The 14,229-nt window shown below is 39.5% G+C and overlaps 1 protein-coding gene across 4 annotated transcripts in view; it reads right to left on the reverse strand.

Moving 5' to 3' along the window:
- Positions 1 to 14,229, reverse strand: part of NCBP1 (nuclear cap binding protein subunit 1) — a 32,153-nt gene that overhangs the window by 17,773 nt on the left and 151 nt on the right. For 3 of the 4 annotated variants that reach the window (XR_012670837.1, XR_012670836.1, XM_075136456.1), the window contains exons 2-11: positions 14,031 to 14,116; positions 13,180 to 13,280; positions 11,740 to 11,896; positions 9,691 to 9,798; positions 9,037 to 9,158; positions 8,464 to 8,533; positions 6,657 to 6,872; positions 5,530 to 5,627; positions 3,950 to 4,013; positions 602 to 712 (exon numbers count right to left, since the gene is read on the reverse strand). Coding sequence is in view for 2 of the 4 variants with exons in the window: in XM_075136456.1 (XP_074992557.1) it covers positions 602 to 712; positions 3,950 to 4,013; positions 5,530 to 5,627; positions 6,657 to 6,872; positions 8,464 to 8,533; positions 9,037 to 9,158; positions 9,691 to 9,798; positions 11,740 to 11,896; positions 13,180 to 13,280; positions 14,031 to 14,116 (1,133 nt within the window). In the remaining 2 variants the exon portion in view is untranslated. The remainder of the gene's footprint in view (positions 1 to 601; positions 713 to 3,949; positions 4,014 to 5,529; positions 5,628 to 6,656; positions 6,873 to 8,463; positions 8,534 to 9,036; positions 9,159 to 9,690; positions 9,799 to 11,739; positions 11,897 to 13,179; positions 13,281 to 14,030; positions 14,117 to 14,229) is intronic. The other variant, XM_075136457.1, reaches the window with a different exon arrangement.

Consider the following 14,229-nt stretch of genomic DNA (forward strand, 5'->3'; position numbering starts at 1 on the left):
ATCAAAAACAATGATCTAACATGATCTAAAATGGCAGCAAAATAGGGGCAATGTAATAGCCAGAATTAGCTGGGAGTCATGCCTCCTTCCTCAGCATTTAGCCACCCTGTCTGAGCTGATAGATGATTATTGACCTTTTGAATGCTCCTAGTGGGAGCACTGAGTGGGAACGCAGGCAAGTTCCTTCAAATCATCTGCTACACTTCCTACTGAAAAAAGAGTAGGAGCACTCACACAGTTGTTAGAACAAACGACGAAGTCTGTCACTTCCTTTCCTTCTCAGCCTTTAATGCGTCTGTGACCATGCCACACATTGTCCAGACCTAAACAGGCTGTGGTGACAAGCAGGAGTATTGTCCCCTCACCAAGACAACCCTTCTTGGGAAGCTCAGGGGAAGTACCAGAACATTGTCCAGAAAGCTGAAGAGTCTCTCCTACTTGGCAAATCTAGACCTGTGCTAAGTGGGCTGTGCTACTCTTTCATGTGAGCGTTACAGGCAAAGTTCCATGCAGCTGCTGTAATATATTAATACTGCCAGTATTTATTGCTATCCCGTTTATGACTGCATTTTATAAATGTTCTCCAGCGCCGAAAGGATACAACTTGCGGTAAAGAGCCAGGCTGAAGTTTGCACAGCTCAATCAGGAGCGTTGTGTACATGACTTCAATGTGTGGTGGAGATGGAAGTTGAAACAATTCTGCAAATATTACCTATAGGAGAGGAAGGCACAGAATCAGAGTACACTCCGACGTGGCCTGCACAACCCTCAGCTTCGCAATAGTGGCCACCAATCCGAAACAATTACATATCCCAAAAGGCCCATATTATTCTGTCAAATGCATGTCCTGAGAAAAAGAGAAACTTATAAAGGTAGTGGTAGCCCTACACTGTACTGATACAATCCACTCTAACTGCCCTTATAATTTCATACTAACACAACACCAGCATTATACATCTATTACGTCTAACAAATACATCACGTAACTGTAGAAATGGGCATAGTTATGACCTACTGCAGTGCTACCACATGAACTGAGAAAAGCGGAAATCATCTGATCCTGTTAAATAATAAATATAAATATTAAACATAGTAAATGAAGCCTAAGCATTTAGTATGAAAGACTATTTGCATTAAAATTACATGTGTATCTTTTCCATTGTGTCCTCTTTTCTCCTATACAAAAACTTACATAAATAAAACCACAACTTCCAACTGAAAATTACAACCAGCATTTCATACAACAAAAATATATGCTCAGTACCCCATGGCAGAGGATCCTTCTAAGAAAACTGAAAACAATCCTGCAGTCAGCATTCCTGTTTTTATTTTCAAGTTTGCCTATAATAACAGCATGTCAACCTTTAAGGGCTACGAAAAGATCATCATTGTACAACATTCATATCTGAGCGTTTTTGCATGTTTATTCTGCATGCTATTCTCAACTAGATTTAAATTACATCAAAGGAATCAGGAAACTTTGATTCATTACGGTCAGTCAATTTCCTCTTCAACTTTACTTCTGAATAAACGCAGAAGAATTGAAGCTGAAATGAGTAAGCTTTAGAAAATCTTCTTACTAGTGTAAGAAATCAACATCCATTTACAGACTCCACAAACAGCACATAAAAACACATTGACTAGAATTTGTTATTCTAAGGAAGGACTTGAAAGCATGAAGAGACAATAAGGAGCTGGAGAACCTTTCCATGACAGTATAATTTGGACATGCTGTTAATACAGATATGGCAAAAAGGTAGGGGGGACCCTGTTAGGTAGAAAACTGCTCCTTGTCTCAAGATAGGAAATAATAATAGCTGGATGATCGGCCATTATCCGTTCGAGATTCTGCATAAAACTGTATTTGTGATATTCATCACATGTTCATTATCAAATGTTCAGATTAAGTGTTTCAAACTGGCTTACCATACTTTGTGAAAATAAAAAGGGCACAAGAAAGATCAGGACACAGATGATCTGAATGTCCGAACTCTGTTGTACTAAAAGCTGTAGGAGGGGATAACAGCCCAACAGCCCAATGACGCTGCCCAGACATTCTCTGTTCACAGCTACCAGAAATATTGACATACACATCTATAAGAACCTACTGAGAGAAAGGTGCCACATTTCAGTGTTTCGCACAGATTCCAGGTAGCATGGAGCATTCTGTGCTCAGTCTGACAAACTACGACGTGGAGCCTCAGAGACCTCAAAAGTAGGTATACTTGGGAAGGTACTGACAACTACTTTCAGGCCTAACTGTTCTGCCTAACTGTTATGTTCTGAACCTTAAATAACACTTTCCTTCATTTCTTAGACCATATTATTTCTACAATTCTGTGACTTACTGAAAAAGTTAGTGAAATTTCACAGATTAAACTGTGTTGAAAGCAACATATCACCAACTTGACTATTAAGAGAGACCTTACAAGGGAGCAGCAGTAAGCAGAATGAACAGAAGCCTGAAAAAAGCATGCTAAGCCTTAAAAACTCTGGAGCTTCATCAAAAGTAAGCAGTCATAGACAAGTAATGAAGTTAATATTCTGAAATAACCCAAAATTGCAAGAAAAAGGAAATTATTACAGTAATAGTCAAAGAATTTGTACACCAATCTTACACTTCTTTCCAGTAATTTCATCCACGCAAACCTTTGCTATTTTTGCATCCTACAAGTTTCTGAATTAAAGAACTTCCAGGACCTTTAGGTAACTTATTTCATCAGGAATTCCCGTAACTATTTGTTGGCATTAATGTATAGCTGAGCATAAAGCACACAGCCATATAGCCATATACAGCACCCTATACTGAAGATAAGACCACTGAAGGTACTTCGATGTTAAGGCAGAAAATTCTGGTTAATTTTAAGATTCCTCTGTTCTGAATTCAGAGTACAAAAAGAACAAGCTGACCAAAAGTAATGTAACTTTACAGCACTCAGAATATTTGGCATTTTGGTGCCAAGAGGAATTCCCAATTCCACTTTTATTAAGATAAATCTTCTACATAAAATTATTTCTTGTTATAATTAGCACTGAAATTCCTACTTACAGTTACTTCTTCATAAAGCCTTTATATGACAAGTTGCCATTATTACTGAAATCTCTTAATCCCTTTCAATTTTTGATGGAAATGAAGTTTTATATAGCTCTGCATCTTGAAAATAGACTCTTGAAAGGAGGCAGCAAAAGAAAACCTATGCTGCTCTTCTGATACACATTATGGTTATTTAAAATTCTCTAAATATGGAGGATACTCTGGAGAAAACACACCGCTATTTCATGGCAAGTTCTTTTCAGGGCCAAGAGAACAAAATCATTTAGAAGATCCAAACATAAAATCATGCAGAACGGCTGAGTCTGGCTGGAGATCATTTAGTCAAAAGTCCCCTGCATAAGGCAGGGTCACCTAGAGCAGGTTGCTCAGGGCTGCGTCTTGTTAGGTTTTGAAATTCTCCAAGGATAGAGACTTGACAACTTCTCTGGGCAAACTCTTCCAGTGTTTCATCACCGTCGCAGTAAAAAGAGATTTTTCTTATGTTTAAATGGAGTTTCTTGTATTTCAATGTGTCCATTTCCTCTTGTATTTTAATTCAATTTTTTTTAAACTAAAAGTGACTCATATGTCGTCATCTCTTAAGACAGCATGATACATTGGAAGCTTCATATGTAAAGCTCTGAAAGTTTGAGAAATGCCCCAGCCTGGATTACTACTGCACTTTGGTACTTGACCAAAGCTCCCATGCACCAAGTTAAAATGACAACAAAAAGCATAAAACTAACACTCAACTGTATATAACCTGCTCATTTAAAAGCCATTGGTTGAATTCAACAAAGTTCTGGTTGAGTCCCAAATCAAACTGTAATTTAATGGACCTATCATGGAACTAACTGGGACATGTTACTTGTGAAATAACAAAGCTAGAAAAGAGGTTATCTATAAAATCCATACCTCTACTATGTGATAGTTCAAGGGGATCTTGTTATTCCCAGGATAGCTCAACAGCTGTGCAGCACTGCAAAACCATAGATAGATTTAGTTCAGAACATAACACAGCAAATGTGATGTAAAGATCAAGTAACAAAGTTACGGAAAATGCTTCATTCTGGGCAAGAGTTCCCACAAAAGCAGCACAAACAAATCAACAATCCTTCCAAAGTCTGTCCATCAATCCACAATCCATAGAACACTTAAACAGAAACAGCACAAGAACACACCAGCATTGCCTAAACTATGATTTGTAATGATGTATTTTATCTTTATATAGTTACATCACTTGAACACTGTACTGCTACGCAAAATAGTTTTGCATAGCATAGTCATGGTGATCTGTAATTCTGGCGTGCATATATTAAAAGGAAAAACAAAAACCCCCAAACGACAGAGGTTCAGAATGACTTGAAAGCACAATTAAGCTAATGGGTTATATAAGAAACTCTCAGGCTTCAAATGCTTCATCTTTTAATAAGCTTATTATCACTTATCATTATTACAAAGCAAGTAACTGCTACTTTCTTGATTTTATTTCTACCTCTCTAGCAAATCTTGTATCTCCCTCTAGTCTTTTACTTTCCTCTGAGAATTAACAAAGACTATCCCAGTAACATCCCTGAATTTCTAGTTTCTGCTGAATCAAACAGCTGCAACGAAAAAGCGTCATCACATGCCATCACCAAAAACATTGTTTCTGCCCATTTTTTGCATATATACAAAGTTCGGTGGTTTTCATTGGGAAGCATGACACAGCCAGTTACCTGTGGCAAACCATCTTGGTTATCAATTAACCACATCAAATATTGCTCAGGAAGAAATGAAAAGTGCCCTGACTGCTTCCTGGCACAGCTGAATTCAAACTAATGAAATCTGCTGGCCCTGCAATGACTCCCCAGAGTGAGCTCAAATTACCTCTGCCATGTAATCCCAACGAGAAGAATGCCACAAGGAGGTGTAGGAAGCAGAAGTGTGTTCATAAACACCAGTGTGCAGTCAGCTGCAGGTGAACCAGCTCAAGGCTGGATTTGTGCCCCAACAAATCAGCTGCTTCAAAATTCCAGGAAGCATAACACAACCACACTCTCCATAGTGTTCCCATGAAGAATAAGGTGTGTCTGCATATTTTTTGCAGCACATCCTGTCAAGGAATTCCCTTCCCAAAGAGCCACTGTCCCCCTGGATAGAATTATAGAATCATTAAGGTTGGAAAAGACCTCTAAGATCATCAAGTCCAACCGTCAACCCAACACCACCATGCCCACTAAACCTCGTCCCTAAGCACCTCATCTACACGTCTTTTAAATACTTCCATGGATCACACAGACTCTCCATTATCTGGATATTACAGACCCACAGTATTCCAGGCAACAGTTTTAATATGGTTAAATGTAGTAAATCAAGTTTCATCAAATGCTCTAAGAATGTTTAATCTTGAGCTCTTGTCTAATCAGCGCAGAACTCTGCATATCCCTGACGGTACCGAAGCCATGGTAGCATATAAAAAGCGCCAGGGCCCCGTAGTTCTAAGCTCTTCCTACCAAGTCTTTCTCTCTTTCCAGTGGGATTTGATGATGCAGTGGAGGTTCTCTTCTATGACAAATCGTTCAACAGAGTGGCTGCCAGGCATGACAGGGCCCTGGTAGGAAAGAATTAAGACTCATGAAAGATCACTGCTAATGCTACAGGTAGCAAGCTATCCTACATAGATTTACAGGTGGAAAAAATAGTCCAACTTCCACATAAACACAGCGAGGTCTCAGCTGCCCTGTATCCTTCAGGACTGAGAAGCTGGTTTGACACAGTTCCACACAAACCTCAGATTGATGTTTAAAACAAAATGAACATTAGGACTCATTACAAAAAGAAATGGGAACAAAATCAGAGGACATGATTGTAAGTTCACGAAGCATCCGCTTCTTCCTTTGCTCTATGGAACCATCAGGCAGGCTACCACCATGCAGCCTGCAAAAAAATCACAACTGAGCTGGAATACAATGAAGAAGTAAAGGCAGGAATGGCCAGGACAAAGTGGAAAGAATACACAGTCATAGTCTCATTCATTGCAAAAAACAGGGGCCAATAAATGAAAGTAAAAGGCAGCAGACAAAGCAAAGGGAGGTATAAAAGCACTTGGGGAAAGCAGTATATATTCTTTTGCTATTCCTATACACTTTTGTCTATATATCTGCTGTTGACCCATGCTAGCGGCAGACTATTGAGATAGATGGATCTGTTACCCACCCCAATTAAGCACTCCTTTGTTCCACAATATGCATCAACAAATTTTAACAGGTAAGTAAACAACAGTCTTTAAATATTACAATAAATACCTAGCCTGGAAAAAGACCCAAGACACCAACTTTATGGAAGGTAAGTCTAATTCTGTGAATGTAGTTTTAGTAGAGATGTTAGAGAATTCAATCAACATCGTCATTCTAAATGAAAGCATCACAACATCTCACTCCCTAAATTTTAGTCCTCACAGATTTGCTTTGTATGCTAACTTGGTCACCTAGTTTATTTCTGCAGAAGTACCAAAACAGAACTGCTGCTGGCCTTCAAATCACTCACTATCTTGGGACAGGGGACATCACATTTTGACCAGTATTGCCCCAGGAATCTAACTGTGAAATCCGCTTACCATCCCCCAACAGCAATCACATACCTCAGGGTCATCTGTGTAGTCAAACATCCTAAAAATAACCCTTGGCATCGGGTACACTGAATCTTCGGTGTGAGGTGGAGGAGTGAACGGAGGCAGATTGTGTTGCAGTGCTTCACAAAGAATGCTGTCAAAAGCCAAGTAGGGCCTCAGAATGTGTCGTTCTTGCCAACGGTCTTTTTTCAACTTCTGAATCTGAGACCAAAGGCAGTCTAAATACTGAAGAAAACAGGTAAGAAACATCAGGCGCGCTGAATCTTGTAACAAAGCTAGCAGCAACCTGAACTATCAGAAATGTATATCTTAAATTCCATATTCCATTCAGGAAAAAAACAGTTTCTTAAACTGCTGATTCGGTAAACCAAGAAATAATTTAAGAACTTTAAACACCAGAGCTGCTCCTAATTCCACGCAACACTCTGTTAGTAAAATTTAACTGCTGGCAGGTTTTTAAACACCAACAGGCAGCCCAGGAGTCGGAGCATGAGACCATCCTTTGAACCTGCCAGCGAAATTATAGCAGTGAACAATAGCTCAGTCACTGCTCATTGGTGGTATTAAAACAGACGTAGTATCAACATTAAAATTGGAAGGACATTCTGTAGGACTGCTTGCTGTTCCCAGAGCAATCACTACCAGGTATTGCATATTCAAGACAAACACAATACTATCAGATATTAAATACCTTTGCCATGGTTTTCAACACAATTGTGAGTCCCAGCATTCTCCCAGAGATGGCACAGACACCTGTCCAACTGGCAGTAGGCTTGCTTTGTTTAATTACTCTCTTGCTAAAAGCAGTCCAAGAACTCTGGAGGCCTATGGCCTTACTGAACACAAGTTTCAAGTTATAACTGGTGCAAGAAATGTCTTTACGTGGAAGTGCTTTGCATTTACTGAAATTATCACACTACGAAACGGGAACAAAGCTACTAACAACCAGCACCTGAAGTGAACAGTCATGTTTACAGTAGTCTGGGTAACACACGGTCTCAAACACACTCTGCTCATCTCTCGTCTACTGAACTAAATAAGGAAATTCAGATATTGGGCAGGCAAAATACTCACGTTGACAAATCAATCATAATCAGGCAGCCTATCTCTCAAATTATGATTAACAAGACAATTGTTAAGACCATGATTTAATCAGAACAGTGAAAAAAATGGAAGAGGGTCATGTTCCAAAACTTCCCAGAAGATCAATTTAGATCTCACTTTCCAACTAAGTTTGTCCTCAAACTTAGGGAAAAGAAAAAAATCCCAAGAATATCTGAAAAGGCAAATTCCACTCCAAACTAGCCAGACACCAGCTCTCCCCTCCAGTATTTTTGGCTTAACTGTGAAAGATGGCACGGTAACTGCTGCATACCGTTTCTACATATTTGTTTAGCACTTCCTAGAGCTGAGAAAGCAAAGCCACTACAAGGGTTTCTTTTTTGCAGAGGGAAAACAGTAAGAGATAAGTAAGGAATTACATTCTGCTTCTCACAAAGGTCCTTTTAACATGAAGCCCTGTATCTGCAATTCCAAAACAAATACTACAATTTACAACCATTCCTCATCTTGTAACATTTCCTCAGGGGCCTGTCAGCAAACAACAAAACAGTCTCCTACTCACCCCAGACAACCTTATATTTAGGCCCAAGACTGAGAATTCCTCACGTAGAACTTGTTAGAATTATGACAAATAGGAAACAATTCAAAGCATTAATACTTTTAGAGGTGTTTTTTAATTTCATGATAAAAGAACACTTTAGTAAAAAATTGTTTTGCAAACTTCCTGAAAGAAGGCAATGTAAAGTCCACTCACCTCTTCTTGAGGATGTGGTTTATCAGCAGTCCAAACTTGTAGCATGGGTACATGAATCTTCTGGCGGCGTCTGTTTACATAGGAAAGAAAACAAAAACCTGACCTTCAAAAGACTAATTTACAGCAGGAATTTTTTCTTATTGCGAGTATACTACTATTTGATCTCTTCACCTGATGAAGTCTACAGTACATAAAAATCAGGTTTGTGATTACTTAAAATATCTCTATTATTGTATCTTGACAATACAATGTTAACTTGAAGCATGTAGACATAAAACAGTCACACTGCAGAACACTAAAGCAACAACCTGTGAGTATTCACAGCACACTTACAACTGCAGCTACTCCAGCATGAGCAGAACAAGACCTTCAAGATACCCTAGAACTAGACAAGACAATAAAACTTTTCAAATTCAAAAATCTCTCCACCTATTCTATTTTCAGGGGTTTTCTTCCCCACAGAATGGTTCAGGCCTAAGACTTTAGAATACTTTTAAGTGAGCAATATTCAAAGCTATTGATCCGTACTTGAATAGATACCGAAAAGAGTATTTTTAATGGGTTACACCTTACTTCAAATAGCTTTCTGTCTGAGACAAGAGACGATCCATTTCAGCATCCTTTTTCTCATATAACTCCTTTCCAACCCAAGGCAAAGATGACAGAAATGCAAACATATACCAGTCACATCGTACCTATAGGAAAGAAATATACTGAAATCTAAGTATATAAGTAAGCTCCAAAAGATTTCATACGCGCACCCCATTTTAATTTAAATTAAAACACTAGCAAAACTATTATTTTGGGAGGACATAAAGACCAGCAACTAAAGACTGGATTGGCAAGCCATGAAAAAATATATTCTTGATTGAAATGTATAATTTTTACTTGAACTGTGACAAACAGACTTAAAAAATGGTATCACTTTCACAGTCCTTTTGCAGATTATCAGTAGAGCAGAACAAGCTAGGCACTATGCACTTGCCAAAGTAATGTAAAATGAATTCACTTCAGCTACTGCATTATAAAGGACCATTCTTTCTTACTGTATGCATATATTTTCTAATTGTCACAGGCTCCTTTTATTCATGCTAAGGAAACTGCACATGACAGTCTATTTAGTTTGCTATCTCTAAAACTTCCCTGTTCTAAGCATAAGTACAGAAGCAAAGGTATAGAAAAACTGTTGAAAAGAGCAGTAGAGGAGCCTGCAGATCTTTTGCTTACTTGGGGTACGTCTTCCTCCTGTGTCACACTCACAAAGTTCTCAAACATAGCTACCATCGAAGGTGCAGCTATTACATGACAATTCACAAGATCAGATAGAAAACGAACCTAAAAAAGACAAAAAAAATTGTTTTAAATGAACACTTTTTAAACTGACTGTACAAGAACAAATAAACATTACTGAAACGACTAAAACAAACCATCAGTAAAAGTCCAATATTCATTCAGTACTACGAAGGCAGAAATACTGCACACTGTACAGACCCACCTTTCAATCCTGAAAAACAAGTACCATAAGCGCTGCCTAATATATCGTTCATTATGTCCGTAGTCTGTTTCACTGCAGTAACATTGCAAGGATAATATTTCTAATTAAGAAAGTGTCGGAAACACCAGTATGCATTCAAAGACATGCAAACTGATACTACAGAAAGAAACTTTGTGCTTCTATCTACTCTAAATGGTATTAGATCACTAAAATTCCAAAAGAGGAAGGAAAAAAAAAACTTCTAAAAAGCTGAAGATGGATGGATCCATTACTTCATGAGTCCAGGTATGCATCAGGAAACAGCAGTGCTGAATCTGTATGCCATTATACACAATTAATTTCTATAATTATTTATTCATAAATACAGATAGATACACAGAGAGGGCCTATGTAAAAACCGCTGGCATTTTCAGGCTTCAGAAGTGTGACAGACTGATGGCGTGCTGGGAATCAAATGGTCTTATTTGCCTGGGAAGAAAAAAATCTCTACAGCAGGAATATATCTTTGATTTGGATGCACTCTAGTAAGAAATCCGGACTGACAGAAATGGAAATTTGAGTAGAAAACATCTGGGGAAGAGCAGTGTGCTTTTTTTTTTTCCTCTCCCCTCTCTTTTGATTTGTATCCTGCCTTCAGACTTAAACAAGGCCCTAGTAGGGCCCAAGCTCTCCCAGTATCACCACAATCTTAACAGACAATATAAGTTGAAATTCTAGCAATTAAAATCTCGCATATTTTTTCTTAAAGGCTCATTTTTTTTTAAGGGCACTTTCACAAAGAGTAGTCCAAAAAACCAACACAAGTATTTTGATCTGAAGGCAGATCATTGGGAAGAAGTCTTGGGAAAACCATTTGGGTGAAGCAGACAGTTCAGTACTTGAAAAGCAACTGCAACAAAGTACCAAACTCTTACTTTCCAGATATTCATTGCTCTGAACAGTCTTTGAAATGTCTTTGAGAAAGCTGAGGAAAGATTTCCACTGCCACTCCCTTAGTTGTTACTCTCACAAGTCATTTGTATACGAGTGTGACCAGAGAAGGTGAAGCTGAAGCCAAGGGACAGAACATTCAGAGTTCTAATGAGGATTTTATTAGCAAAAGTGTCCCACAGTTGAAGAGCAGTCTCTTGACAAAATACATTGAAATACTACAATCTTCACCAGTGGGCTTCAAAAGAAGCTGGGGAGCTTGGCACTGGGCTTCTACATCAGACACCGCTGAAGTCCTAATACCTTTTTGCAGACAAAATCTATAAGCAGCAAGAGCTGAGCAAATGGTTTCAAAGACAGAGGTCACTTAAAAACTGCCTGCTTGATCGTCATCCCTCATTAACAGAATGAAAACACAGGCCTGATAACAGCCATCAAATACAGCTTTTAAGAACCAGACTGTTGATTTTCTTTTCAGTTTTTTTTTCACGGGAGCCACAAGAACATTATACATCTCTGAACACAATAAAAGTGCATGAATTTCATCTGTCTTTTACATTTGACTGTAGAACACATAAGGGGAGAGTATCTCTGTTTACTGCATATTAGTCTGTCACTGGGAAGATACAGAGCTGGAAGTCAATTTTGCAACTGTTATATGATTTCTCTCCCCTCAGGAAGGAATTACTTCTCACATAATACACATTTCCTCTCAGTATATCTACAGTGCACTGCACATTGATGCCAGAGACTGTAATACACACTGAAAGATCTTCTGGAACAAAAAGGTGAAAGAAGGAGGAGAGAAAAAGGATGAGGAAAAATGTAAAACAAACAAACAAACCACTTACTAAATGCACAGCTTCGTTATACATATTGACTTTCAGACATTCTTTAAGCTGACGAATCATGGCTTCTACAAATTCCCCACCAAAATTGTAGTTCCTGGCATTCAGCAACCCAACTAATGTCGTGTAAACAGTAAGCTTTTCTGGTAACAGACGTGCACTGGCACAGAAAAAGAAACACGGAGTTAGTTGTTTATTCATCACATGCCAATTAGCAACTGCATAGCATTTTAGAATCTGCTTATTGTAAGTTAAACTTGTCTCATGAGGAAATAAGAAAAAAGTGCTAGCATGATCTTACAGTTCTATCCCGTGGTTAATATTTTACAGACAATCTTTTTTTCATCTAAGTCATTTAGAAAGGCAGGCGCCATTTTCAAATACATTTGAGTTATTTGCTTTTTATTTATATCTAATTGCTGAGTATTCCAGAGGGTTGGCCAAATAGTGTAAGTGATGGAATCTATGCAAGGATGTAAGAAGTTTGCAATTTAGAAATAATTTTATTACACAGCATCAGCAAGATTACACAAGAGGCGTACACATTTTATGCTATTAGTTTTGATTCCAAGTTTCTCAAGTCAAAGTAACTGATTTTCAGCACAGCATAGGGAAGGCAAGGTCCTACTGTAAAGAATTAATTTTACTCAATCATTTTTGTATGCATGTAAGCTAACCCTATACTTTCAGAAGTGTCTTACTGCTATAGGAAAAAAATGTACTATTTGCCTTACATTAACAAACATGGCTACAAAACAGATTTATAGTATCTGCAAAACCATAGGGTAAGCCAGGGCTGGAACACTCTCCCTCTTCACCACACCCCTCCTTCATACTTCTCTTACCTACCACCCTGCACAACCCCTCCCTCAGACACTGCCCAGTGACCCTGACACAGGGCACCTCTGCTCCTGCACTTTGCTAGGGAGAGGAAGGAGAGCTGCCAGCCACCGGAGAGCTTGCTTTCAGCTCTTCGTGTTCCCAGCTCTCCTCCTCTAGAGGACGGGCTTACGAAGACACGAGCATCTCATTGCCAGAGAAGGGGAACTGGCAACGAGAAAACAGCACAGATAATAAGACTAAATAAGTGTCAGCAGCCAATAGCTTTGGTGCTTTTAAGCATTTCATCGGGAAACAGGACATTGCCCTGCATCACTGTGTTCTCATTGCTACTGAAGAGCAGCTCTGCGGTTTCTTCTATCTGCTTTAAGTCTTTGCACACATTTCAAGTCAAAGTAATGTAAAGAGGTATTTTCCTTGAATTATACGTAGTACGTAATAAGCTTATTCCTCTATTTCTTTTATTTGTAGTAAAACAAGTTCTATGCTATAACAGCACTCAGGAACTAAAGCCATCCATGGCATTTAAACTACCTTAAATACTTAAACGTATGCACAGAGAAGAAAGCACCTCCCAGATTCCCAGACCTCCTGCATACGTACACAGTACATAGTATTCTTAGTATCTTGCTTTTGTAATTTGGTAGATCAGCTTCCAAAACACCAGCTAGGCCCTCCAAGTTGCTCTCCAAAGAAGAATTACTCTAAAATAAAAAAAAATTTTAAAGTTTCATCATTAACCAGGCAATTTGAACAAGCCCCTGACTCTCACGTGGAAGACTAGGAAGTTGGGCGAAAGCATCCTTTTATGTCACCTCCTTTTTCAGAGCAATGATTCAGTTCCGTTAGCAATACAGAACCGCTTTCACTTGCCTGAAAGAAGGAGCAACGGCTCCTCAGAAGAGCTGTATCTGATCACCCACCTCCCCTGCACAGAACCCCAGTGCTCCCCTGGGACACTAGATCTAACACTGCCTTAGGGACACCACAGTGAGGCAACTGAGCCTTGACTGATGACACCGCATGAAACGAAACACCTTCAGGACTGATTTTTCAGCACACTGTCATTTTTGTCCTTATCCTTTTACCCCCCTTTCTATTAGCCTCAAATCCTGTCAGGATTTGAATATTTGAAACTTGTGCCACAGGCAGACCAAGTTAACTCTTCCACATCCGTGGCACACTGGAACCAGCAACAACATCTGCAGATGCAAAGTGATAACTATTTGCTGGCTGTTTATTATGGCCTGGAAGACACAACACTACTATTTAAGCACCTGCCCGTTTTAGCACGTGATTTTGCAAAAGCTGACAACTTTCCAATTGTCTCGCAAAAAAAAAAAAACTTTTCTTTTTGGGTGGTTAGTACAGACGAACCGCTAACACACCGCATATAGAAAGGCGTAAAAAAACCCACAACTTCAACTCTCTCGGCCGGGAGGCGGCCCGCCTACCTTCTCTCCCACCCTGCAGATGAGCGACTCGAGCCTCTCCTCGATCTCCGACGGCTCAGACGTCCTCCGCCTCTTGTGGGGCTGCCCTGCTCCAACACACCGAGCACACCGTTACCACCGGAGAGCCCCCGCCCCAGCCGCCCTCCATCCCGCCCAAACCCCCCTCCCGCGGCGGGACGGCCCGGCCCGGCCTGCACCG

Source organism: Calonectris borealis, chromosome Z, assembly GCF_964195595.1.
Source record: "Calonectris borealis chromosome Z, bCalBor7.hap1.2, whole genome shotgun sequence".
NCBI classification, from domain to species: domain Eukaryota; kingdom Metazoa; phylum Chordata; class Aves; order Procellariiformes; family Procellariidae; genus Calonectris; species Calonectris borealis.